The sequence below is a fragment of the Hemitrygon akajei genome, chromosome 14, assembly GCF_048418815.1.
Source record: "Hemitrygon akajei chromosome 14, sHemAka1.3, whole genome shotgun sequence".
Taxonomy (NCBI): Eukaryota; Metazoa; Chordata; class Chondrichthyes; order Myliobatiformes; family Dasyatidae; genus Hemitrygon; species Hemitrygon akajei.
In genome coordinates, this window is record NC_133137.1 from 21,613,967 (window position 1) to 21,640,206 (window position 26,240).

General features: G+C 39.1%; 1 protein-coding gene across 1 annotated transcript; it reads right to left on the reverse strand.

Moving 5' to 3' along the window:
• Positions 1–932: 932 nt before the first annotated feature.
• Positions 933–26,240, reverse strand: ppp1cc (protein phosphatase 1, catalytic subunit, gamma isozyme). The gene is made up of 7 exons (XM_073065639.1): positions 26,012–26,240; positions 13,284–13,415; positions 11,254–11,484; positions 9,456–9,560; positions 9,028–9,251; positions 7,476–7,610; positions 933–2,525 (listed from the first exon to the last, which is right to left on the reverse strand). The coding sequence occupies exons 1-7, from the start codon at positions 26,229–26,231 to the stop codon at positions 2,436–2,438; spliced, it is 1,137 nt and encodes a 378-aa protein (XP_072921740.1). The 5' UTR covers positions 26,232–26,240; the 3' UTR covers positions 933–2,435.

Below are 26,240 nucleotides of genomic sequence, written 5' to 3' on the forward strand. Positions count from 1 at the left end.
CCTAACCATAGCTAAACTAATTCCTGCAGCAAAATGATTATGATGGTATATGTACACAGGAAAAAAGATTTAAATGATGACTGACACCAAAAGAGCTCAGAAAGACTAGAAATCTGCCCTTCATGTAGCATCTTATCTGATTTGCCCAAGGTGGAGAAATTGCAGTTGAGTCCAACTCTACAATTCCAAAAATAAGAATCTAAAGGCAGGGTGAAAATTAAAGGGGGTGATCACTGAAGAGCCCAGAGAAGCTTGATGATAAGGAATAATACCAATAGGTTTTACTGCAAAATATTGGGAAGGATCAAATGGGTGGTCACTAAAATGTAGCAACTTTTATGGATAACAAATGCAAGATGGTGATTTAGGAGATTTTTGGATGAAATGGAACAGAAAAATAGCAGCAATCTTGAAAATATGTGCATATAAATAAGCACAAGTAAATCCATACATGCAAAATGCAAAGCTTTCCCCCATAGCATTATAATCTTTCAAATTGTGTCCAAATCAAATAAAAGCAATTACAATGGCATTATGACAAGAGTTGGCAAAAGTGGAATAAAGGAACTCAGAATAGGTAACTTCAGAGACCAAAAGGCAGAATTAACAAGACAGCAAGAGTTTCTACAAGTATAGAAGAGAGGTTATACCTTATTTTCTTAAGGGTAATACTGCAGAATCATTCATGGAAAATATTAGTGGAAGGAATTCTAAATGTTTTATTTGTAACTTTAAAGGATACTAAACCTTCCCAGTAATAATAGATGACCTGGTGGCAATGAAGAGGAAGAGTAGAGGCCATTAGAGATAAAGAACAAGTTACACAAACCAAGCTAAAAGCCAAGTCTCCGAAATGTCTCTTTTGTTCCTAGTTCAGAATCATTCCAGAAGAATTATGAAGCATCCACACACAAACATCACAGGAGTCTAGGTTTGTAAAAAGGCTTTATTTTTCTTCCCAATTTTGATCTTCATGAAATTAACTTACATAGTTGACAGTACAGGCATTCAAATAGATGCCCAGGGATCTGCCACTGCCACATTTAAACCAGCCACAAGGCTGAAGTGGACTGCCCAATTTTGAACTTTCCCAGCATGGTAGTGGAGATGAAGGAAGCCAAATCAGTATCTCCTCTTGGATGCAGTAATGTTGTCAAAAACAAAGAGCATGGACAAGGTTTTGTACCAAGTTTAAAAATTAAGTGAGAAAAGGCAAAAATCTTGGGGTATAGGAGGAGAGGGGATGACTAAGTAAGGGGAAACAAGTATCATATCTATTCACCTACAAGAAATTTGACCGCAATGAAGGGACAAAATGTCCATTGCATACAAGTGACCTGGAAGAGTTTAAAACTTTATGCTCTCAGCTACCAATACACGGTGAGAAACGTCTGAAGGGAAGTTTAAACATTGAGCATTCCAATTTATTTTTTGCCCAGTGGCCAATTGTCTAATGACACAGATCCTCAAATTGCTTGCTTGGCTTCAAGGCCAGGGATGATAATGGCATGGACGAACAGGGAAACCTCCCAATCCCATTATAGGAATGAGTGAATGACAAATAAAAGTTCATTAATATTCTATGCTAGACATTCCTTAATCTGTTCTCCACCATCTTTGCCAGAAGTTAACTAATCCGTGTTAGCCATTAAAAACACAAGGAACTTAATATTTGACAAATCAAAATGCCAAATGTAAAATAATGGCTTTTATTTCATCATCGAAAATATAGTACAGGAAGTGTGCTTAATCAAATTTACGTCATTTTCAGTGATGCTGGCAGAGTGGAGAGGCAGATCCTTCTAATCGTGACATCTATACAAGACAGTTCTTTATATGACAGACATGAAGACTTGAAAAAAGCAGATGCATTCCTCTAAATAAAAAACATTAAGTACAAAAAGTTTTGAACTATAACTTGGTTTTATAAACAGTATGCCACTTCCTACATTTAGCGAATTTTGTTTTCCAAAAAAAGTAAATTACCAGCTCAAGCACCTCTTTGGGCCTTTAAAAAAGGGAAAACTCAACATTCTTCACATTTCATTTACAATACTTTCTGAACTGTACCAAAAATGTCAAATTTCTCTCAACTACTAACCCTCAATTATCCCCACCCTCCCCATGTTGAAGCCTACTGTGGAATAATCAAGTGCACACTATTGTTAGCAGACTGTGCTAACAAATAGGAGCACTGGTGCAGGTTAGAGAGCTACTGTATTTTTAATAATTTTCCATCTCAAGTGGCTGACTCATGTTTGTTGCTCTGCAGCAGCAAATACGATTCAGCATATCACAGCAGATAAACCACAAGTCAACAAGTAGTAATCTAACCCAAGCAAGCTGACAGGTACACTTTACACAAAAAAAAAGTTAAAAATGGAAACAATCTGGTATAATACATGTCCAAATAGGCAACACCAGAATTCCTGGTTTTATTTCTTGGCTTGTTTTGTGATCATGCTCCTCGGTGGTGTTACAGGCCGGCTTGTATTGGGTTTCTTTTTCTCTGCTGGTTTCAAAATCTAAAAAAAAACACAGGACTTAAAGATTTCTTTCAATATACAATAGTAAATTAATGCAAGGAAACAGGAAATATACTTGATTTTAACCAGCATAAATTACTTTTTTTATAAGGACACAAATAAATTAAAAAACAGCATTACTATCCCACATTACAAACTTCACATTTGATGTAACATTTAGTTCAGGATCTTTAACAATAGATTGGATATAAACATGTCACTGAGAATTCACGTACAGTGGATTCAGGTGAACTTGGACACACCAGGACCAGTATATTTTGGCTCAATTAAGTGGCTGCCCCAGTTAGCTGGAGTTTAGACTTTAAGACACAGGAGCAGAATTAGACCATTCAGTCCATCGAGTCTGCTCTGCCATTTATTTCATCATGGCTGATCCTGGATCCCATTCGACCCCATACACCTGCCCTCTCACCATATCCCTTGATGCCTCGACCAATCAGGAATTTATCAACTTCCACTTTAAAAATACTGATGGACTTGGCCTCCACCACAGTCTCTGGCAGAGTAATTCACAGATTCACCACTCTAGCTTTAAAAAAAATCCTCTTTACTTCTGTTCTAAAAGGTCACCCCTCAATTTTGAGGCTAGGCCCTCTAGTTCTGGATACCCTACCAGAGAAAACATCCTCTCCATGCCCACCTTTACCTAGTCCTTACAACATTCAGTAAGTTTCAATGAGATCCCCACAGTCTAAATTCCAGTGAGTACAGGCCCAAAGCTGCCAAACACTCCTCACATGTTAACCCCTTTGTTCCCAGAATCATCCTCACAAACTTCCTCTGTGCTCTCTGCAACAACCACATTCTTTGAGATATAGGGACCAAAACTGTTGACAATATTCCAAGTGCAGCCTGCAGTGTCTTACAAAGCTTCAGTATTATCTCCTTGTTTTTATACTTTATTCCCCTTGATACAAGTGCCAACATACCTTCTTTACCTGTGAATTCTTGCACAAGATCTCCCAAGTCCCTTTGCATCTCTGATGTTTGAATTTTCTGCACATCTAGATAATTGTCTGCACTATTGTTCCTTTTACCAAAATGCATTATCATACATTTCCTGACATTGTATTCTATGTGCCACTTTTTTGCTCATTCTTCCAATTTGTTCAAGTCCTGCTTCAAGCATTGCTACCTCAGCACTACCTACCTCTCCACTATCTTCATATCATCTGTAAACTTTGACACAAAGCCATCAACTCCATTAGCTAAATCACTGACAATGTGAAAAGTAGCGATCCCTGAGGAACACCACTAGTCACTGGCAGCCAACTAGAAAAGGCCCTCTTTATTCCAAAGTGCAGCCTCCTGGCTGTCAACTATTCCTCTATCCATGTTAGTATCTTTTCATAGGATTTTATCTTGTTAAGCAGCCACATGTGTGGCACCTTATCAAATAACTTCTGGAAATTCTAGTAAATGACATCCACCGCCTCTCCTTTTCCACCCTGTTACTTCCTTGAAGAACTAACAAATTTATCAGGCAAGATCTCCCTTTACAGAAACCATGCTGACTTTGGCTTTCCAAGTACCCCGAAACCTCATTCATTAACATAGAAACTGAAAATCTACAGCACAATACAGGCTCTTTGGCCCACAAAGTTGTGCAGAACATGTCCCTACCGTAGAAATTACTAGGCTTACCTATATCCCTCCATTTTTCTAAGCTCCATGTACCTATCCAAAAGTCTCTTAAAAGACCCTATGTATCTACCTCCACCACCATCGCCAGCAGCCCATTCCATGCACTCACCACTCTCCGAGTAAAAAGCTTACCCCCGACATCTCCTCTGTACCTACTCCCCAGCACCTTAAACCTGTGTCCTCTTGTGGAAAACATTTCAGCCCTGGGAAAAAGCCTCTGACTATTCACACGATCAATGCCTCTTATCATCTTATACACCTCTATCAGATCACCTCTCATCCTTCATCACTCCAAGGAGAAAAGGCCGAGTTCATTCAAGCTATTCTCATAAGGCATGCTTCCCAATCCAGACAACAGCCTTGTAAATCTCCTCTGCACCCTTTCTATGGTTTCCACATCCTTCCTGTAATGAGGCGACCAGAACTGAGCACAGTACTCCAAGTGAGGTCTGACCAGGGTCCTATATAGCTGCAACATTACCTCTTGGTTCCTAAATTCAATTCTACGATTGAAGAAGGCCAATACAGCATACGCCTTCTTAACCAAAGAGTCAACCTGCACAGCTGCTTTGAGTGTCCCAATGACTCGGAACCCAAGATCCCTCTGATCCTCCACACTGCCAGAAGTCCTACCATTAATACTACAGTTGGCCCTCCTTATCCGCGGGGGATTGATTCCAAGATTCCCTGCAAAAAACGCGGATGTTCAAGTCCCTTATTTAACCTGTCTCAGTGCAGTTGACTTTAGGACCTGGCATAGCTCCGATTCCACAGTGCTTCTGCTCACGAAAATAATCATGATTGAAAATAAAGTGGAAGTAATAAAGCGATCGAAAAGAGATGAAATGCCATCAGTCATTGGAAAAGCGTTAGGCTACAGTCGGTCAATGATCTGAACAATTTTAATGGAGCATGTGAAAGGCCCTGCCCTGATGAAAGCTACAATTATTACTGAGCAACACAGTGGTTTAATTATTGAAATACATACATTTCTTAAGTGTTTTATATGCATAGAAAGGTAAAATATATACTAAAACATTTAACTAACTGATGCTAAACAATACCGGATGTACCCATTCCGACTTCAAAACAGACTCAGGAATGGAACTCGTTCATAACATGGGGACTGCCTGTACTTTTAAATCATCTCTAGATTACTTAATACCTAATACAATGTAAATGCTATGTATATAGTTGTTATACTGTATTGTTTAGGGAATAATGACAAGAAAAAAGTCTGTACATGCTCAAACAATGAGTGGAGAGAGAACTTCCAGGTTTTCCCAATCCGCGGATAGGGAGGGCCGACTGTGTATTCTGCCACCATATCTGACCTACCAAAATGAACCAATTCACACTTATGTGGGTTGAACTCCATCTGGCACTTCTCAGCCCTGTTTTGCATCCTATCAATGTCCCGCTGTAATCTCTGACAGTCCTCCACACGATCCACAACACCTCCAACCTTTGTGTCGTCAGCAAACTTACTAACCCTTCCCTCCACTTCCTCAACCAGGTCATTTATAAAAATCATGAAGAGTAAGGGTCCCAGAACAGATCCCTGAGGCACACCACTGGTCACCGATCTCCATGCAGAATATGACCTGTCTACAACCACTCTTTGCCTTCTGAAGGCAAGCCAGTTCTGGATCCACAAAGCAATGTCTCCTTGGATCCCATGCTTCCTTACATTCTCAATAAGCCTTGCATTCTTAATAAGACCCAACACTTTCCCAATCACTGAGGTTAGGCTAACTGGTCTGCAATTTCCTCTTGTCTTCCTCCCACCTTAAAGAGTGGAGTGACATTTGCAATTTCCAGTGCTCAGGGACCATGTCAGAATTAAGTGATTCCTGAAAGATCATGATCAATGCATTTGTTATCTCTTCAGCACCCTCTCTCAGGACTCTAGGATGTAATCTATCTGGCCCAGGTGACTTATCCATCTTTAGACCTTTGAGTTTGCCTAGCACTTTTTCCTTTGTAATAGCAATGGCACTCACTCCTACTCCTGGACACTCACAGACCTTTGGCACACAGCTAGTGTCTTCACAGTGAAGAAAGATGCAAAGTACATATTGAATTCATCTGTCATTTCTTTGTCCCCCATTACTATCTGATCAGCATCACTTTCCAGTGGTCCAATATCAACTCTCACCCCCTTCTTATTCTTTATATAAATGGAGAAACTTTTAGTATCCTGCTTTATATTATCCACCCACTTGCCCTCCTATTTAATCTTTTTCCTTCTTATAGCTCTTTTTTAGTTGCATTGTTAGAGTTTAAAAACTTCTCAATCTTCCAAATTCCCACTCACTTTTGCTACCTTATATGCCCTTTCCTTGGCTTTTAAGCAGTTCTTAATTTCCCTTGTCAGCCATGGTTGCCTAGCCCTGCCACATGCATTAAAATACAGCATGCTCAATCCTGCACCCTTATGAATTCTGCCACTCCGTGATCCAACTGAACTCTTTGCCCTGTCTGCAGTTGCATCCAATTATACTTGTAAACCTGTTGGCTCATCCTCAGCTCTATCGTACTTGCTTCCACCCCCCCCCCCCATATTAGTTCATGTATGTAGTTTAAAAGTACAAATTACATTTAACTGAGTAACAAATGATGTATTTAAATGAAATGCATAACAAATTATAACACTACTAATATTACAGTCTATTAGTTCCTAATAGTTATCAGAGAAATTCTAGCACAGACACCTATCGCAGGTAATGGACTGCTTTTTCATTGCCTTCCTACATGAAGTAGTGTCAAATATCACTGCTTTTAAATTCAGCATCAGTTGGTCCAAAAGAATAAGCATATGCAACCGACACTATTTAAAGACTGTCAGCAAATAAGCACACTGTAGTGTTTACCAGCCACACGTACATATGACTGATGCTAATTAGAAACTGTTCAGCAGCAGAATGCTGTCCCTATTAAGCAGCACAGCCCCAAATGAACAAAGGAAACACTGGTTATTTTCTCCATTAGCTTTTGTTCTATAAGAGTTGTCCTAAATAAAGTGCTCAGTTCAAAAATCTTATGCACTTAAGTGGACGGTGTCTGCAAAAGCACTATCTGCACATACCAATCTTACAAGCCTGTACAATCTATCAAGTTTGAGCAATACCACACAGTACCAAAAGCAAGGTTTAAAATTAGGTTGCATATTTCAAATTCAATCTGATTAGCAGACCCAGGTACTCAACTAAATGTTGTACCACCCACACCCTTACATTTTATTCAGTACAGAAAAATGCAGATTAAATTTGATGATAGTCTCACCTGAAAAGAGCACATCAAGGTTTCATCTACACTCATCATAGCACCTGCATTATCAAACTCCCCACAATAATTGGGTGCAGAGAATAAAGTCACCAATTGTCTCTTCGCAAAGAACTCATACCCATCTTCTACAACCTGTTTCAGCAAAGTAAACAAAATGAACATGAATCTTCACATATTAACTATGTACTTCATGTTAAAGACTATTGCTTACTAATACACATTCCAAATCACTGGATCTGTTAAACTGCATTAGAAGTCTTGACTTTTTCATAACACTGTTTAATTTGAATAAAGTTAAGAGTAGACGGCATATAATGGAGTAACAAATGCCATTGCCTCAACTCAAATCAACAGCTTTGTCAGCTATTGGTTGACAAAATTTGGTAAGGCAAGATTAAAGATTAACTTGATTTGTCACATGTACATTGTAACAGTGAAATGAGTTGTTTACATCAATGACCAACAGTGCTGGCAGCATTCCACAAGAGTAGTCATACCTTCAGCACCACAACTTACTAACTTTAATGTCTTTGGAATGTGAGAGGATACCATACCACCTGAAGGAATCCCACATGTACAAACTTGTACACAAAGCTGCAGAACTGAACCCAGCTTGCTGGTGCTGTAATAATGTTACACTAACTGCTACATGCCTGTGTACAGGACAACAATTATGCTTCCCTACAAACCTTGATATTACACATCTACATAGTAATTTTAAATGATTACATTCCAAATGAAAGAATGTTAAATTCAACTGTGGAATATGGGACACCTATTCCTAATTCCAAGTCTTCTGGTTATATTTAGCATGATAATATTGTGTTATAAAAATAATCATCAACATTTGCGTTCAGTCTTGGCTCTATTGATGAGGGACATTTGTTCAAATCATGAAGTTGAGTATCTGGAACAAACTATTGAAAATTTACTCCAATTAAAAGTAATCCCTGTTCAATAGACTTTACATGACTGGACTTCCTCATTATGCTAAACCACCAATGTTCATTGTGAAATAATGACTTTTGGCATGACTATAAATCCGACCTTGGGCAAGTTAAAACATTAAACTTGAGCAAGAGATTCAAATTCAAAAGGAAGTGATGTCTTCACATTACAACACTGTAGCTATAGAAACAGTGAATATTGGGAAATAAAAGATAAGTCTGGTAGTATATAACAAAAGCAAGCAGACAATATGTAAACTGATGTAGTCTGAATTTGAGTTTACTAACAGCGAGAACAGCTGCCTCATGTAGTTCAGCAATCTTACTGTTCAGATGACGATGACAGGATCACCGAGACCTGAATTTTCTTTGCAATCGAACTGCATCCACAATCCAGGTTGTCCTCTACAGGACAAAAGGATTGACCTAATGCCCCATTTATAACATCCTTTTCTACGAAAAACAGAATTTTATTTTTGACTTGAGTTATCAGTATGACTGAATTATGTTACACGAGATTTAAAATATTTAACTTTAAATTCCTTATATTTCAAACCCCAGCTGTAAATTCAGGCTGTCAAAATGAACCCTCCATACCATACCTGGTGGGCTCTACATATCAGATCCAGATCATGTTTATGAAGGAACTTTGCAACTACTTCTGCCCCAAATGTAAATGAGACACCTCGATCATTTTCACCCCATCCCAATACATCTTTGTCTGGATCAGACCACAAAAGGTCACAAAGAAGTCCTTGATCAGGCACGTCAGTGGGTCTCATGATTCGTCTGATTTGTTCCATGGACTGAAGATCAGGTGACAAACCTGATTAAAACCACAAATAAAATTGATCAGTACTCACATTTTATCCACCATTCGATTACTAATATTCCATAAATGCACAATTTAAAAATATAGTTCTACTTCAGCATTTCAGACGTGGTATGCCACAAATATCAAGCATTTACAAACTTAAAAAAAAGATTAGTCAAAGAGGAAATGTGACCTTTGTACATAAATTATACATACCACCATGGCAACAAAATATCTTTTCATCCACAATGGCAGCTATTGGTAAGCAGTTGAAACAGTCTGTGAAGGTCTTCCACAATTTAATATTGTACCTCCTTTTACCTTAAGGCGAAAAGTAATAGAATTAATTGATAACGTGGCTCTCAAAATAGGGGATTAGTATTATTTCTGAGGCCTTTTATTTGCGTATTGGTAATTTGAAAATAAAAATACTAAACGTGGCAGGGAAAGCTGAAGAAAATATCTGCTAGAAATATTCAGGACAGCCAGCTTGTATAGAAAGAAACAATGTTTTCAGTTTAAATTCCTCTCAGAACCAAGATGGAAAAAGCTCCCAGGGCTACAGAGAAAACAAACACCCATGATAGGATAGAGACCAACAGAAACTGAATTGGGTGGCACAGTAGCACAGTGGTTAGTCTAATGTTATTACAAAGCCAGTGATCTGGGTTTAAATTCCACCACTGTCCGTAAGGAGTTTTTACCGTTCTCCCAGTGACCGTGTGGGTTTCCACCAGGTGTTCCGGATTCCTCCCACATTCCAAAGAGGTACAGGTTAGTGGGTTAATTGGGTGGGATGGCTCATTGAGCCAGAAGGGCCTGTTACCTTGCTGTATCTCTAAAAAACAAAGTGACAGTGATGCTGGCTGAGAGGAGCAAAGTCTTGTTAACCATATCACTGGAAAGGTATGGAAGAATGAACAAAACAATGCTGTAAATCTGAAATAAGTCTGCTGGAGATGCAGAACTTACAACTTGCCTCTTCCATTCCCACCAGAGACCCAAACACACCAGTAACTCAAATGTTCCCCTTTCAATTTAGTTCGCGGGTACTGGAACCAAGCAAGCTGAATGGCCATTTTGCAGAATAATTCAGTTTGCTATGCAAATGTGATAGGGATCTTGTTGTCAGTCACTTTAATTCTCCACTGTACCCTTTCTCTGCATTTCTGGTCACTAACTAACTCCGAAGGATGCTCTTCTGATTTGGCATATTACTACTCTCAGGACAAAACAAATTCAAGAATTTCAGGTAAAAGCAATTTCAACGTCATCAGAACAGTCAACATTTCTTCAGAGTGACAGCCCAAATTGCTAAACATTTCTAGCAATCTAAGCTTTTCAATTCAGATTATACTGTATGTGTTTGTAGTCTTTTTTTGGCTGGGAAAAAAAGAATGTGTTGATGTAGATAATGTAGCAAAATTACTGCACTTTGATCACATTATTTGCTTAAAATGAGCCCAATAATCTAATATTCAAAAACCTTCTGAATTCTAGTTGTATGACAACTATCATGGAAAGCCTGACATTTATCCTTATATATGGAATACATTTTAAGGCTTCAATCAAAAAGTCAAGGCAGCATCCAGCCAAATTGATCACATTTTAAAAGACAGAAATTAGACTATTTATTTTAACTTATTATGGCTTTGCTTAGCACAGCACCAATTTGGAATTTAAAAATTTCCAAGAAATAATTAACTTCATACAAAACTTCATACTGTGCCTTTAAGTATTATTCAAGTCACTGTTTATTAAATGACTGTCCCATGTACTATACGCTACTTAAACACCCAGCAGCTTCATCTTCTAAAATTGTCGTAACAGGAGCACTGGAATCAAAATTAGTCAGTGAAATGCTTTTGATTATTTTGAGAAAACAAACTTAAGCATTCTTAAGCCACGTACTTAAGTGTTTTCTTCAATTGTTTCCAAATATATTACAATTGAAACCAATGCTAAGCAGATTCATCTTGGTTTTTGCAAAAGTAGACTAGAAAAGTTTGCTTACATTCATCATAAAATCCATAAATTCTGTTTATACTGGCACATTCATGGTTTCCACGCAGAAGGAAAAAATTTTCTGGATATTTAATTTTATAAGCCAACAGAAGACAGATAGTTTCCAATGACTGCTTCCCCCTGTCCACATAATCACCAAGAAACAGGTAATTGCTCTCTGGTGGGAAGCCACCATATTCAAACAGTCGAAGCAAATCATAATATTGACCATGAATATCACCTGGAAAAAGAAAAAAGAAAAATTAGAGAGAAAAAAAATCACAGTGAAGTGGCAGACTAGATAACTAACACCATTCTAAGAGTGGGGTTGGAGGGTGGGAGGATGACCTTGGTATGGATCTGGCTGAGGAATATTGGGTAACAGCATTGAATAGGGTTCATTTCTTGTCATCATGTGCTAGACTGGGGCTCATACAATTTAAAGTTTTACACAGGACACATTTAAGTAAAGCTAGGCTTGCTGACATATATCCTGGGACAGACGCTGGCTGTCACAGGTGTTCCTTCTCTCCAGCTGGGTTAGTGTATGCACTTTGGTCTTGCCCTTGGCTTGATGGCTATTGGGCACTGGTTTTTAAAATTATCAGTGAGGTTTTGGGGTGACACTGAGACCTTGCCTGCTTATAGCTGTATTTGGTGTGGCGGATGATGTTTTGGGTTTAAATGCAAGCCAGTCGGATATCATTGCATTTACATCGCTTTTGGCCTGTAGCAGAATCTTGCTGGTCTGGAAATCTGCCACTGCTTGGTTAGAAGACGTAATGTTTTTCCTGAAATTAGAAAAGATTAAATTCACTCTGAGGGGGTCTGTGAAAAAGTTCTATTCGAAATGGGGACCTTTCCTGTTATATTTTGGGAGTCTTAAGGAATTATCTACTAGTTGAGGGCATTTGATTGTACTTAGGAAGTTGCCTCCCTTTTAAAATGCATATGGTTTACCTCACAAGGTGGTTGATGAATTGTAGTATGAGTGTATTCTGGATCACCTGACATGTCGTAGATGTGTGTGGGTCTTCGCCTTGAAGTAGTGTAGGGGTATGGCTGTGAAATGTCCGTACTTGTATTTGTGAAGTGTTGTATTGTAAATACATTAGCTGCCATGGTATGTTCGAGGAGGGCAGGTGAGGGGAGGTTTGTTTAGGGGCAAGATATAAAAGCAAATGGAGGAAAATGTAATCCATTATGTATTCTGTATTGTGTCATCCCCTCAATAAAAATATTAAAGAGTGGGGTTGGAGAGAGGATGAGAGAAAGAAATGGGAGGGCAATTTTGTAGATGGCCTTACTACAACAACAACATACAATTAAAAGCTAATAAACACAAACACAATAATGGTGTGATATACATCAAGAACAAACCATGAAAACCACCATTTCCTGAATCTGCATTATGGACTGAATTATTGAAAACTTGCAATAAAAATATAGTACAATCAACATATCCATAGTTGAATATGCTTTTTACCCATATATCTGCAGAGAATGTATTGATAAGGCTGTTTACTAGAAATGGAAAGTTAAATCCCTATAGATTTCTATAATAAGTAGACGAAAAAACCACATGCAGCATAACAGAAGACAGAATCACAGAAGGTGCATTTCAATCCCAAACACATCTGATAGAATAATTAAAAAAGTTTACCCATGCTCCAAATGATAGGAAAATAAAGGTTAAGCTTCTCACCACCTTCAAATAACTCAAACAATTGTGCTAACAGACAGGTTAATTGCACTTGTTATTTTAAAGTTGCATGCAAATGCCTCATCTAAAAATAAGCCAAAATGTAATAAAACATGATATTAAACAAGCAACTTTGGCTCTAATCAAGGGCACATACCATAATCATAACAGCAGTATTAAGCTACAAATTTCATTGTTAATTGTTGGCTTCTAAGTGCATTCAAATATGATTTCACAAATAAAGAAAAGGCCAATTTTCGAGCATAAATTATAAAGGTTACGTTTGGACATCTTAAGAAAAATGCTTAAACCCAAACAAAAGGTACGAAGCTTCTTACCACAAATTTTTAATGGAGCCTCGAGTTCTAGGAGAATAGGTTGACTGAGGAAGATTTCACGTGATTTGAGACACAAGCCTCTGATCTCATTCTCTTGCAGCTGCACATTCTTTCCTGGTTTTGAACCTCGCACTAAGTTGTGGAAGAAAATTAGTTAATTAACTGCTGGTATGCATTTGTGAGCTTGTCGTGCAAGCTCTAAAACACATTTTGTTTGAATAGCTCTGCCAGTTTTCTGCCCCCACTACATATACTAAGATAGCAGTTTCTGAAAACATTGCAACACCAAAGACAGCTATGCAACTATACGTCCTCTACAAGTGGACAGATAATGCTGAAAATTATTCCTGCTTCGAACTCCATAGAAAACAAAAATCCAGAACATTAAAAGTATTCATTTATGCTGATACGCAACTGAAATGACCAGCAGTTACGGGTTCAATTTACCATCATCCATTAGTAGTAGTACAAGTAAAATAACTTAATCAGGTCTATATCACAACCATCCAGCATTTTCAGCATGGCTTATAAAAAGAACTTACTCTTGTTTAATGTTACAGAGAAAAGCTACATAGAAATTTTCCATTTTTCCTACGCACAAAATCATGAATTTACAGTCAGTAAGATTCTCCCGGACAAAATTTCACTTAATAAAATGCAAGACAGCACTGTGTTACTGGAAGAGGGCATTAAAAAGCAAATCCTTTGCTTGCATCTTCAGAAACAGCTCTAATTCTATCTTAGAAATAGACTCATTAGAAATATTGGAAATATTAGAAATAGTGTCAGACTGTAGGTCTGACACGGTGGTCAGCAGCACAGGAGCGCCGCAGGGAACCGTACTCTCTCCGGTCCTGTTCACCCTGTACACATCAGACTTCCAATATAACTCGGAGTCCTGCCATGTGCAGAAGTTCGCTGATGACACGGCCATAGTGGGGTGTGTCAGGAATGGACAGGAGGAGGAGTATAGGAAACTGATACAGGACTTTGTGATATGGTGCAACTCAAACTACCTGCGTCTCAATATCACCAAGACCAAGGAGATGGTGGTGGACTTTAGGAGATCTAGGCCTCATATGGAGCCAGTGATCATTAATGGAGAATGTGTGGAGCAGGTTAAGACCTACAAGTATCTGGGAGTACAGTTAGACGAGAAGCTAGACTGGACTGCCAACACAGATGCCTTGTGCAGGAAGGCACAGAGTTGACTGTACTTCCTTAGAAGGTTGGCGTCATTCAATGTCTGTAGTGAGATGCTGAAGATGTTGTATAGGTCAGTTGTGGAGAGCGCCCTCTTCTTTGTGGTGGCGTGTTGGGGAGGAAGCATTAAGAAGAGGGACGCCTCACGTCTTAATAAGCTGGTAAGGAAGGCGGGCTCTGTCGTGGGCAAAGTACTGGAGAGTTTAACATCGGTAGCTGAGCGAAGGGCGCTGAGTAGGCTACGGTCAATTATGGAAAACTCTGAACATCCTCTACATAGCACCATCCAGAGACAGAGAAGCAGTTTCAGCGACAGGTTACTATCGATGCAATGCTCCTCAGACAGGATGAAGAGGTCAATACTCCCCAATGCCATTAGGCTTTACAATTCAACCGCCAGGACTTAAGAACTTTTTAAAAGCTATTATTAATGCTTTTTGAGATAGTGATTTAGATGCATATCATATTTTTTACTGAGTTAAGTATTGTATGTAATTAGTTTTGCTACAACAAGTGTATGGGACATTGGAAAAAAAGTTGAATTTCCCCATGGGGATGAATAAAGTATCTATCTATCTAGACATCTTTCTTTTTCCTTTTCAAGGTTCTTTTGAAGACCTTGACCTGGAGTTACACTCTGACTTCAGTTCTTTGCAGGAATGGGACCTGCTCTCAGGGCCTCACAACCGACTGGGTTTTGGTATCCCAAGGACGTGGCCTGGAAGGTGAGCATGCCTTCATGGTTTTGATTTTCGTGGCTCTGGGGACTTGCTGATTCTAGGCTGGTGCCCCTGACTGAAGCGTTGTGGGAGAACGCAAAACATCATGAGCAGTGGGTTAGCTGCCAGGGTTGCGTGTCTGGACAGCGGTGCCTTTTTGGTGCCAACTCTCTGGACGCAGAGTTCAGAAAAGGCAAAGCAGCAGACTTTTAACATCGTAAATCAGTGAGCAGTTTGTTAGGTCTCGTCTCTCGCTGTGAAACAGGGACACCTCTTTCTCCCTTATTAGGGACAGAGAGCCTATGGTATGTCAAATGACCAGGTGAGCGAGTGGTTCTTGGGGTACTGCAAATGTGTCTTTATTAATGCTTGAGTGCTTGGTGGAGGGTGCTGATACTTTTTTGCTTGTGGGGGGAATGGGTCATTGCCTTGCTGCTGCTTGTATGTGGGAGGGGGAGCTTGCCACATTTTAACAGTCTTTGGGGCACATTTTAACAGTTCGTTCTTTGGGGCACTGTTTTTGTGGATGTTTGTGAAGAAAAAGAATTTCAGGATGTATATTGTATACATTTTTCTGATATTAAATGTACCTATTGAAACCTACATGTGTTACCTACATTTTAAATGCAGAGATACAAAGCCAAGCTTGTAAGATGTATTTGCATACAGAAAAAAGAGGGTAATTCAACTCAAGGTGAGTGAATAACGATCCATTATAGGTATACACTTATGAAAGCTTCATACACTTTTTTCATATCTTTTCTGATGACATTAGGAAATGACCCATTATGTCTATGATAATCTTCTAGAAAAGCCCCATTCCTAATTTAGTGCTCTAATTTATTCCCTCTCAGGCCAACTTATACCATCTTCATCCCCACTGTCCTAGATTCTCTCACCAGCTACCACAAGGGATAACAAGGGATACCACAAGGGTATACCATTTAATCTACAAAACACCATGTAGTTGGGATATTGAAGCAATCCCAGAGAATCCCCACACTGCACCAGAAGTCAGATTCAAACCTGGGCTGATGGAACTAAGTCAGTCACCCCTGCCTGTAACGCCACTTACATTAATAAACATCAAAATTTGACCTTGTATAAATGCTACAATTACTCAGGGAACGAAAGCTGATAAAAAAAACACCGGAGAATTGAAGAAACTCACATGGAAACCTAAACAATGGTACTTGTTTCCAAAATTCTTCCAAAGGTGAGCAATATGGGTACAAAGACATTAATTGGGGAAAGACCTCAATAGTGATCCCCAGAAGTCACAAAGGCATCAAAAATGAGTTGATTAAATCCCAAAAGACAGTTGCTAGAATGAATGTAAAGCAGCCAGTAGAAAAACCAAAACAATTGTCCACGCATTGCCCCATGACACCATCACAGAAACTCCTTGTACTTGAGAAGCCATGTGTGTATCACTACCATCACTAAATTGAACAGATCACAGTATGCAATGGAAATACAAGTTAACTGGGGCAGCTGTTTATTTGCGACAATTCTTAAAAGAAAAACTAATTGAAGAAATAGCTGTGATCTCCTTCGCTTATTTTGGACATTATGCCACTTGATTAGGACAGGAGAGTGTTGCCAGTTTCCATATACTTGTGGCCGTTAGTCACTACACCGTGCCTAGAGTGAACGGTTTTTAAAAGTGTCAGTTGCTTATGTGTATTCAAAGAGTGGTGATTTTTGACATTGATGGTTGGCTAGAAGTAAGCAGCAACACAATTTAGAACTGTTTTGCTCACTGCAGTTTCAAGCATTCAGGCTTAGATGCCAGATATGACTGGGAGTGAAAATGAAATGATTTCACTACTTCAAGTTAGGAACTACGAAGAATTAAGATACAATCATCTTGATCATTACAATAAAAAATTAAAATATGGAGCATGTAATCACAAAGCATTGTTATGAAGGCAGTTCATTATCTACACTAGGTGTCTGTACAGATTTTGTTAATTTACAGTCAAAAGAACACGCCAGTATATGGGATGGGCCTTACTGAGAATTAGTTTTATACTTCTATAGTAGCAATAGTGTTCTCATTTGTTCTGTATTTCATTTAAATACATAATCTGTTACTCAGTTAAATGGTAATTTTTCTTCACTATACTCTTAGCTATTTTTATGAAACTTCAGCTAATTGGGGCAGCTGCTTATTTGGGCCAAAAAGTACTGGTCCCAATTTACCAGAATTCAATGCATTTTCAGGACTTTGACAAGGCCAATATTTATTGTTCATCTTTCACAACCCTCATGAAGGTGGCAGCACACCAGAGCCTTTGAATACTGCATGGCGAAAGTACTCCCAAACTGAAACCCAGCGATGAAGGATCAAGAATATGTTTGCAAGTCAGGATTGTGTATGATGAAGGAGAACCTACAAGGAAATATATTATGGCAGGAAATTTTTGAAGCAGCTGAAGATGGTTCAGCCTAGGGCACTGCCCCAAGGATTGACGCAACATGACTGCAAATACTCAGTCATTTTAGAGCTCACACGCTAGAAATCATTTGAGAATAGCACAATTCTGGCGCTTCCTCCAACCCCCATTAGATGTTTAATTACCCACCAGATGCATAAGTGTTGAAATGTTTCAAGTTATCCGCTGGTTTCAGGATTGCTAAAAAACCAATTACACACTGTTTAACATACATGTTGGCTATATTGTATTCCACTAGTCTCGCACCTGATTGTCATTCAAGCCAGTGGAATATGCCTGGTTATGTATTTATAGATAAGATACATTTCTAGAGCTGATGGTTTACCATGCCTTGAGCATGCCCAGTATTCGATTCCTAGATCTTGTTAATTTCTCCCTATTTAACACATTTGCTGTGACACAGTGGTGAAGTTGGGGGCTTTTTCCTGATCCATTGTGGACATACATCAACGTCAACACAGACAAGTAAATCTGCTAAAGACTGGCAAAAACAAGGGTAAGCAGGTTCTCTCAGTATCTGCCAGAGTGCATAAGAAATATTGAATGGATGTTTCATGTGGAAAAATACAAGCCCAGATAAAGTAGGAAAATCCAATTCAGCTAACCACAAAGCTATCTGTGTACTCTTAATTAATGGATGATGTCAACAGTGCCATTAAGTACCAACCTTGATCAATGTTCAGTCTAGATCGAGCTAGGACTACTCAACTGCAAACACTATAGTTTTAATTCAAACAGACTGAAAGCTGAAATCCAGAGATTAGGCAAGAAAATTTACCTGGACACCATTTTCTCATAAGGAGAAATTAAAGAGTCTTGGTGTTGGTCAAAAAAATCCAGGGGAAAAACTTTCCAACAATTTGTATTAAAGATAGCTCTGGTTGTTGACAGTCAACTATCTAAGAACCGCAACAATACAACAAGACATCTTCAATGTTATAGGCTCAACCATCTTCAATTATCTAACTTCACACTGGAATAAAGTTTGTTTAATCGTTCACACCTGTGCAATATCTAGATATTCATTTAGCTATTAAGTGTCAAGTGCACTCACAAACAAAAACTATCTTCAATATAAATTTAACCACTCAAAACAATATTTGATGGCCCCAGCCATCAAAACCTTGAAAGGCTCAATAACCACTGACCTTAACTTTGTTAACAACTTTAAACACCATGCCTAGAGAGCAGAGCCTGGGTACCTGGTAACAAGAATTTTTTAAAAAATCATTCTCAATCATAAAGCCAGTCCACCATTTATACAAGGCAGTGTGGTAGAGTACTCCTAGCTTCATCAGTGAATACAACTCCAACAAAGATCAAGCACAAGGTAACCTGTTTGATTAGTTCATTATTCATCATCCTAAACATTAACTGCCTAACCCTTGGCATATACTTACTGTCTCCAAAACACACTTCAGCAAGTCACTGTGGTTCTTTCAACAGTTATCATAGTGCATGAACAGAAAGACAGTCAGAGGGAGTCAAGTAGAAAGGATTAATTGCACATGGTGAAACACAGATTCAAGTGCAATAGTACTGAGTTTTCTCCAAGAATGAACACTTAGTGTAAAAAAAGCCAACTCTTGTCAGAGGAAATGAGCAAGCAGAGTATATTTTAAAAGGGCTTCACAAAATTAGAAAACTCAAGGGCATACATATATAGTTAGTTCTGTTAGTGACTTTCAGCAGTAAACTTTGAACATGGAAAATTAAGTAGACAGAACCATAGATACAAGTTCTGTAATTTATCAAAGTATTTTTTAACGTAAGAGAAAGTTCTCAGAACATATCATCTCAAGTTATGGCAGTGTTCCAAAAAATCTGCAAGGTTTCATTGTACTGAGATTGTCAAAACCTGAAACGTTAACTCCTTCCATAGTTTCTCCCTAGCCTGCTAAGATTTTCCAGTATTAATCCCAGATTTTAAAAAAATATTTCTGATCATTTATTGCAGGGCACATGCTAACATATGGGGTAGTTGCTGCTACTTCCTGGTAATGTCCTGCACTCACCATAAAACTGAACACCAAGTAGTTATACTGCTAGCCCACCCAATAGTACTCACAGCTTCTTCGCAGTGATTTCATTGCACCAGTAGAGAGCAGGGATCAATGCAAGATTTGTCAGTCAAGTATTTTTTTAAAGCACAAAGGAAAATATCCATGAGTGTTTAAACTGGAGGACTAACTTCGCTTAGTTTCAAAAAAAAAATCACCACCGTGATGCAATATTTAATAAGTTACAAGGGTACAATAAAATTAGTCCTCCATCTTAGCCACTCCTGGAACTTGGCACCAGCCCATTCTACAACCCAATGAATTCCAGTGTACCAAGAAAACACTGGAATATGGAAAAGGTAGTCTAAAGACCAAAGCTCTATATACATAACTTAAATGTTAAGGTATAAAACTGTTAGGGCAACACTGATGAAGAGTCAACAGAAACATTACAAACATGAGAAAATTTACAGATGCTGCAAATTCACCAAAATGCTGAAGGAACTCAGGCAGCTAGGCATTATCCATGAAAATGAATAAACAAAGTTTTGGGCTGAGACCCTTCATCAGGACTGGGGAAAAAGAGAAGTGAAGTCAGAGTAAGAAGGTGGCAGGAGGGAACATTAACTGTTTCCCCTTTCCAGAGATCTACCTTGACATACTGAATACACTTAGCATTTTTATTTCACTTTTCCCAATATCTAGAGTTTTGATTTACACTAAGTATTTAGAGTTTAAGCTTCCAGAAGTGAATTACCACTTATTACAAAAATGGACAATTATGCCCATTTCATCTGCAACCCCATTGTATTTTTCGATAATCAAAGTTCAATAGATGTTATTTAAGAGCAACAGAACAGACTTATTCCTTGAATTGAGCAGAATCCAAAAATCTCAATGGAAAGGTATTTATAGTACAACAGTTGTTGCTCTCATTCAAACAAAATTCATCCATCTCTTTTGCTTTGTAGACAACATGCTTGAGGTTTTGCAACAAATTGATTTTAGATTCAAGACTTTACAAAAGTCGGTTTCTAACATAATTTTAGTGAGTCAGTTTAGTTTACCCTAATCAATGTTCACCTTATCATTTTGCTCCTACTACTGCAGCAGGAAATAGCAAACCAATCCCACAGATCTTTGCAAGTAGTTCTCTTTTATACTCCGTAATAAGCGCTGAATAAATTTCAGGAGGTTCAACAAACCATTCCACTACTGTTCTAAAGGACCCACATAAAGCACGGCTAGCAGGAATTATGGAAATGGATTTTTTCCTATTCTGGCAATGCCACTGTTGCAATCAGCTAAGTCAAGGGTTAGAAATAATTAAAGATTCTAATTCTGAATTAATTTCACACAGTGCACCTCACATTAACTTCTGCAAGTTACTACAATTTACTGATGCACACACTTAACATTATAAGCACCATGGTTGTTATTAAAATTTATCCTGTTCAGGCACAACATATTGTTGATCAAAAAAAATGCAAGAAATACTCTTCAAATCAGACAGCAGCTGGACAGATAAAAAGCTACATTTCAGCTTAGCTTTCAGAAATGTTTTAAATGGCAACAAGGCAAGAGGGTAAGGGAGGAAAAAAGCTAAGACATTGATTGACAAGTGTTGGTGGTGCCAGAAGAGAGGGGATGGGAAAAGCTTTTTGTTAGCAGCTGGTCTATCCAGAAATGTAAACAAGGAGATAAAAAAAAACAGGAGACAATATTGATGTTTTTTTTGCAAAGGCTGAACAGCTTTCCCAAGACACTTTCGTACACCCCACAGAAGAACCAGCAACACCCAGCCTATCACACAGACCTAATTTTTTCTAGAGATCTTCACTCCATGGTCTGATTTAAGCTCCCTCAATATGCCCAGCCTACTTCCACCTCCTCCCAAGATCCAGGAGCATTCTAATAGAATCACCATTTTGATCTATTTCTCACAGTTCTTTCCTTGTCTATTCTTTCACATTGTTTAGTCTTTTTCCACTTGCATCTGTGAGTGTAATGCTTTAGAACATTAACAATTTCCAAAAAAGGGATTTTAAGGATCCCTCTCTTGCTCTATCCCACAACAGAGTGGGCGCAAGTTTTTCTTGTTTCTTAGAGGGGCCCAACCAAGATTCCTTCATCCAACTTACACAATGAACACCTCCAACTCAATTCACTACCTGCAAACTACTAGTGTTACAGAGCTTATGTTGGACTGACTCTTCATGGGATATACGCCAAATAAAGCAGCCGTGTTAAAATTTGGAAGAGATGCACACCATCCCTACCAAAGCCCTTCAAACTCAAAGCAGTTTTCCACAAGGGATTAGCAGCTGAGATAACATGTCACTTCATTACCTGGTATTAACAGTGAGAAAGTTAACTTGCTCTTGGATGCAGCACTCAAAAATGCAAATGGTATACCAAGGCTTATAGGTTTCCAGCCTGCATGTGATCATTACCAAAATAAACACAAGATGTGCAGAGCTAGTTTGCCCAGAAGTTTTACTGGACAACAGCAAATAACAGTCTTAACTGGAATGACAGAATACGAAATTGAGACTACCAGCTACAAAAAGACTTAGTAAATTAATCAAGGATTTACTCATTGAATCAGACTTTGTAAACTTTGGATTAATTTAGATCTCAAAGCGGGCATTTCTTAGGTTTTAAGACAAATTCCCAAATTTCACATTAAATTATCTGTTACATTAGGCATCTGTGGTGCATCATGGTCTGGCAAACGAAGCTTCAAACGATTCAGCAGTCATCTAATTTGGAACAGAGGAAGTGAAGACCTGAGTATTTCTATGGAAAGCAAAAACATTCAACATGATTTAAAAGGCATCTCCAAATCCAAAGCTTGGATTTCAGTTAGAACTACAATAAAATGGTCAGGGAAGACCAACATGACTGACAGAAACTAGATTAGTTTGCAAATATTGATCTACTATACAAGGGCAGAATGCAGTGCAAGACTGAACTAAGTTTATGCAATAAAAATCTGAAGCCCAGCCAACATGACAGTGGCATGCGTGTCACTGGATGCAAACAGCTTTGGAATATGGATTATGCTACTTATAAAATTGGCCCTACTTAAACTGTGACATTGAACTTTATTGTTGAACCACAATACCTGCAGAGTGCCAGCTATTTATTTCAGTACTTATCTATGAAAATTTCCATGTTTAAACCCCCAAGAATACAATTACCCAAATCTTTTTTCACAAAAGACTGCACATACAGGCTACAGCTAAAATAGATTACAGAGGTTTTCCTCATGGATATTAGATCAAAGTTCATTAGATCAACAAAGATTACAGACTGCACAAGTACATTTAATGTCAAATATTCACACCAATTTAGTGGGACCTACAAGTACCTTGGTGTGCACCTGGACAACAGACTTGAGTGGAGCACCAACATAGAGGCCGTGTACAAGAGTCACCTCTACTTCCTGTGGCGACTGAGATCCTTTGGAGTATGCAGGCCTCTCCTTCACATGTTCTACCAGTCTTTTGTAACCAATGCAATCTTCTATGTGGTGGTGTGCTGGGGCAATGGCATCAACACAGATAATGCCAACAGGCTCAAACTGATCAGAAAGGCTGGCTCTGTTATAGGAGTCAAACTGGACACTCTGGAGGCTGTGGGTAAAACAAGAGATCCTATGGAAAATCTTGCCAATTCTGAACAATGTTTCTCACCCTCTGCATGCCACCTTGGCTGAACAGAGGAGCAGCTTTAGTAATAGACTAAGACAACTGTGCTGCTGCAAAGAGCACCATAAGAGGTCATTCTCAGTCTCGGCTCTATGAGTCAACCTATAGTCAGGGAAGTGATGATCTCCTCCTGTTTGAGGCAACTTATTTTTTATTCTTTCTACTTCTAATACTTATATATCTGTGCACATGTAAAGCTACTGTGACACTGTAATTTCCTTTGGGATCAATAAACTATCTACCTAATAATTTGCACAGAAAAACTGGTTGCCCCTCACTGTTTAACAGGTGATTAAATTCCAAAAAGAATATTCAATAAACCTAGTCTTAAAAAACAGATTCAACAAACAGCCACCGATTCACAAGTGACCACTCTGCATTTGGATGAGGCATTTCCACTTCATTATTTTAACTTTAAATGCTGTTTAAGCAGCCAATTTCTAATCTTAATGAAAAATTATTATTTCAACAGATAGTTGAAACTAAAGTTAACCCAATACAGTTCCCTGGAACCATTTTACTCAAAACACAAGATAAAAAACTAAGGAAATTTAGCAACATCTAGAAATATCCCCAGTTTTGTTATTTACAGACCCATTGCACAAAGCAATATTATTTATTTTCTCAAAGTTGATCGATCTGCTTAAGAAAATCTCTATATCGGTTGGCAAGTCATGTTACTCCCATGTATTAGCTACAAGGCTTTAATAATCTACCAATCTGAAATTCTCTTCAATTTTTACCTCACTTCCTTTCACCTCAGGATCAGCATCCATTTATTCCATTAAATGAGACTTTGGGTGAATATTCACATTTCTTAAACATAGTAAACATTATTTACTTCAGACCTCACAGCACCTAATATTTTGTAGAATTACCTCATTTTAGTACATTCTTCACATTCTCGGGATGACCTATAGCACCCAACTTGTAAGTAATTCCTCAGGTACAGGTAACTTACTTTGAGCAAGATACCACAGATATCTTGAGAGAGCTGCAGTAGATTAAGTATATCCAACTCTCAGCAATGCATTGCAAAATCTTTCAATGCACAGATTTAAAATCACTTCATCCTTAAGAGGTCAAGGAGTTAAAAACAAAATGCATCCTTAGGCTGATCAAAGATACTACAAATAACAGTGCAACTAGGAAGGGAGATACAGAAAGGGGTACTGGTCATAGCGGGGGGGGGGGGGGGGGGAGAGAGAGAGAGACACCTCCCCATCCTTTAAATAGCAGGCTTGTATAACAGCATATTCTACTGATCACAGCTGTAATGTGGGAAAAATAACACATACAGATTTAATGGTCACATTCTACTGGAAGGATGCACACAAATAAACACACTGTAAAGATTTCTATCCAAGTGGGAAATCAAAATTCAGATGATGCTGAACTCTCTAATAATCCAAACACTGATGAGGGAATATGCTCTTCAAACAAAAAGTGGTCGCCTTATACAAGAATCTGATATCATTCTGATAAAAGTGTGGACCTTCCAACTACATAAAACTGATCAAGTTTTATACAGGTCAGTTGAAAGGAAACTTCCATGGTTATCTGGTTACTCTCCAAGTAATTCAACCACAAAAGGGGTAACTTTATCTAACGCACAAGGTTACATTTTATTGCTGACCTACATTTCCATGGACAGGATGTGTGAGGGCTCCGAAGATCCTTCCCTTTGGAAGGATGTGCTCAGAAATTACTCCTTGTAAAGATTTACTAGGCGGCAACAAAAATAAAAGTCAGTTAAATTTTAATTCCTTTAATGCGATGGGTAACTCAACAACACGAATTCCAACTAAAATAATCACAATCTTTATTATATCCTGTAATTGCATAGACTTTCCACCGATAAAACATCAATTACATTTTATAAAGGGCGCGGAAAGAAATAGATGGTTACTCTTCAAGTAATAGTTAGCCTGCCCTACATTTCCAGAGACAGGGTGAAAGAGAAACAGTTGTCTTCCAAACATAAAAGGTGAGAATGCCATCATCATCAGTGGCTCTAGGGCGTTAAGTAATAAGCCATATATATATATATTGGCATATATATATACCTTTCTTAACCAAAAAAAACCCACACCGGTAGTCTCTAAGGCGCTTGAAAGTAATCTAATTCTACAGATAATCGAAAACGGGGTAATGGTGAGGAAGCAGAGAATTGCCGATAATAGATATGGGTTATACGGAGCTCATGCAAGCGGAGTGGTGAAATTTACCCCAATCACCAAGTGCTCCGCCATTTCGGTGGCAGTTCCAGCCCCGATCCCACCACAGCCCCCACTCCCCGCGCCCTCACTCACCACCCCTCCCCCACAACATTAAAATAGATCCCCGTTCTGTGGAGGGGCCGGGCCGGGCCGGACCGGACCGGGCCCAGCACGCACGCCGGCCCGACCCGGGGAAGGATGCGGATGCGAGCAGGGCCGGGGCCCGCCGACGCGCTCACACGGGACGGCGAGAGGGGCAAGCCAGGTCAGGACCCGCCTGCTGATCGACGGGGTGCCGGCGTTATTTTACACGTAGGCCGCGCCGACCGCCGGGGGAACCGGTGAGAGGAAGCGGCCGGCTGTGGGAGAGGCGCACCCCTGCTCCCTCCCTCCCTCCCTCCCTCCCCGGCCTCACCTTCTAACAATCTCTGAATGATGCTGTCGATGTTGAGCTTGTCGACATCGGCCATGGTTTGGGGTGGTGGTGGTGGTGTTCGGTCCCTCGCCTTCGGCCGCGTCTCCCTCCTCGCCTCCCGAGCCTCCCTTCCCTGTTCAAAAAAAATCCTCCAGAAAATGGCGTCACCGCTCGGCGGAAGGGTACCAGCGCGGGCCCACGGACTATTTATTCGGCCCATGACGTACTA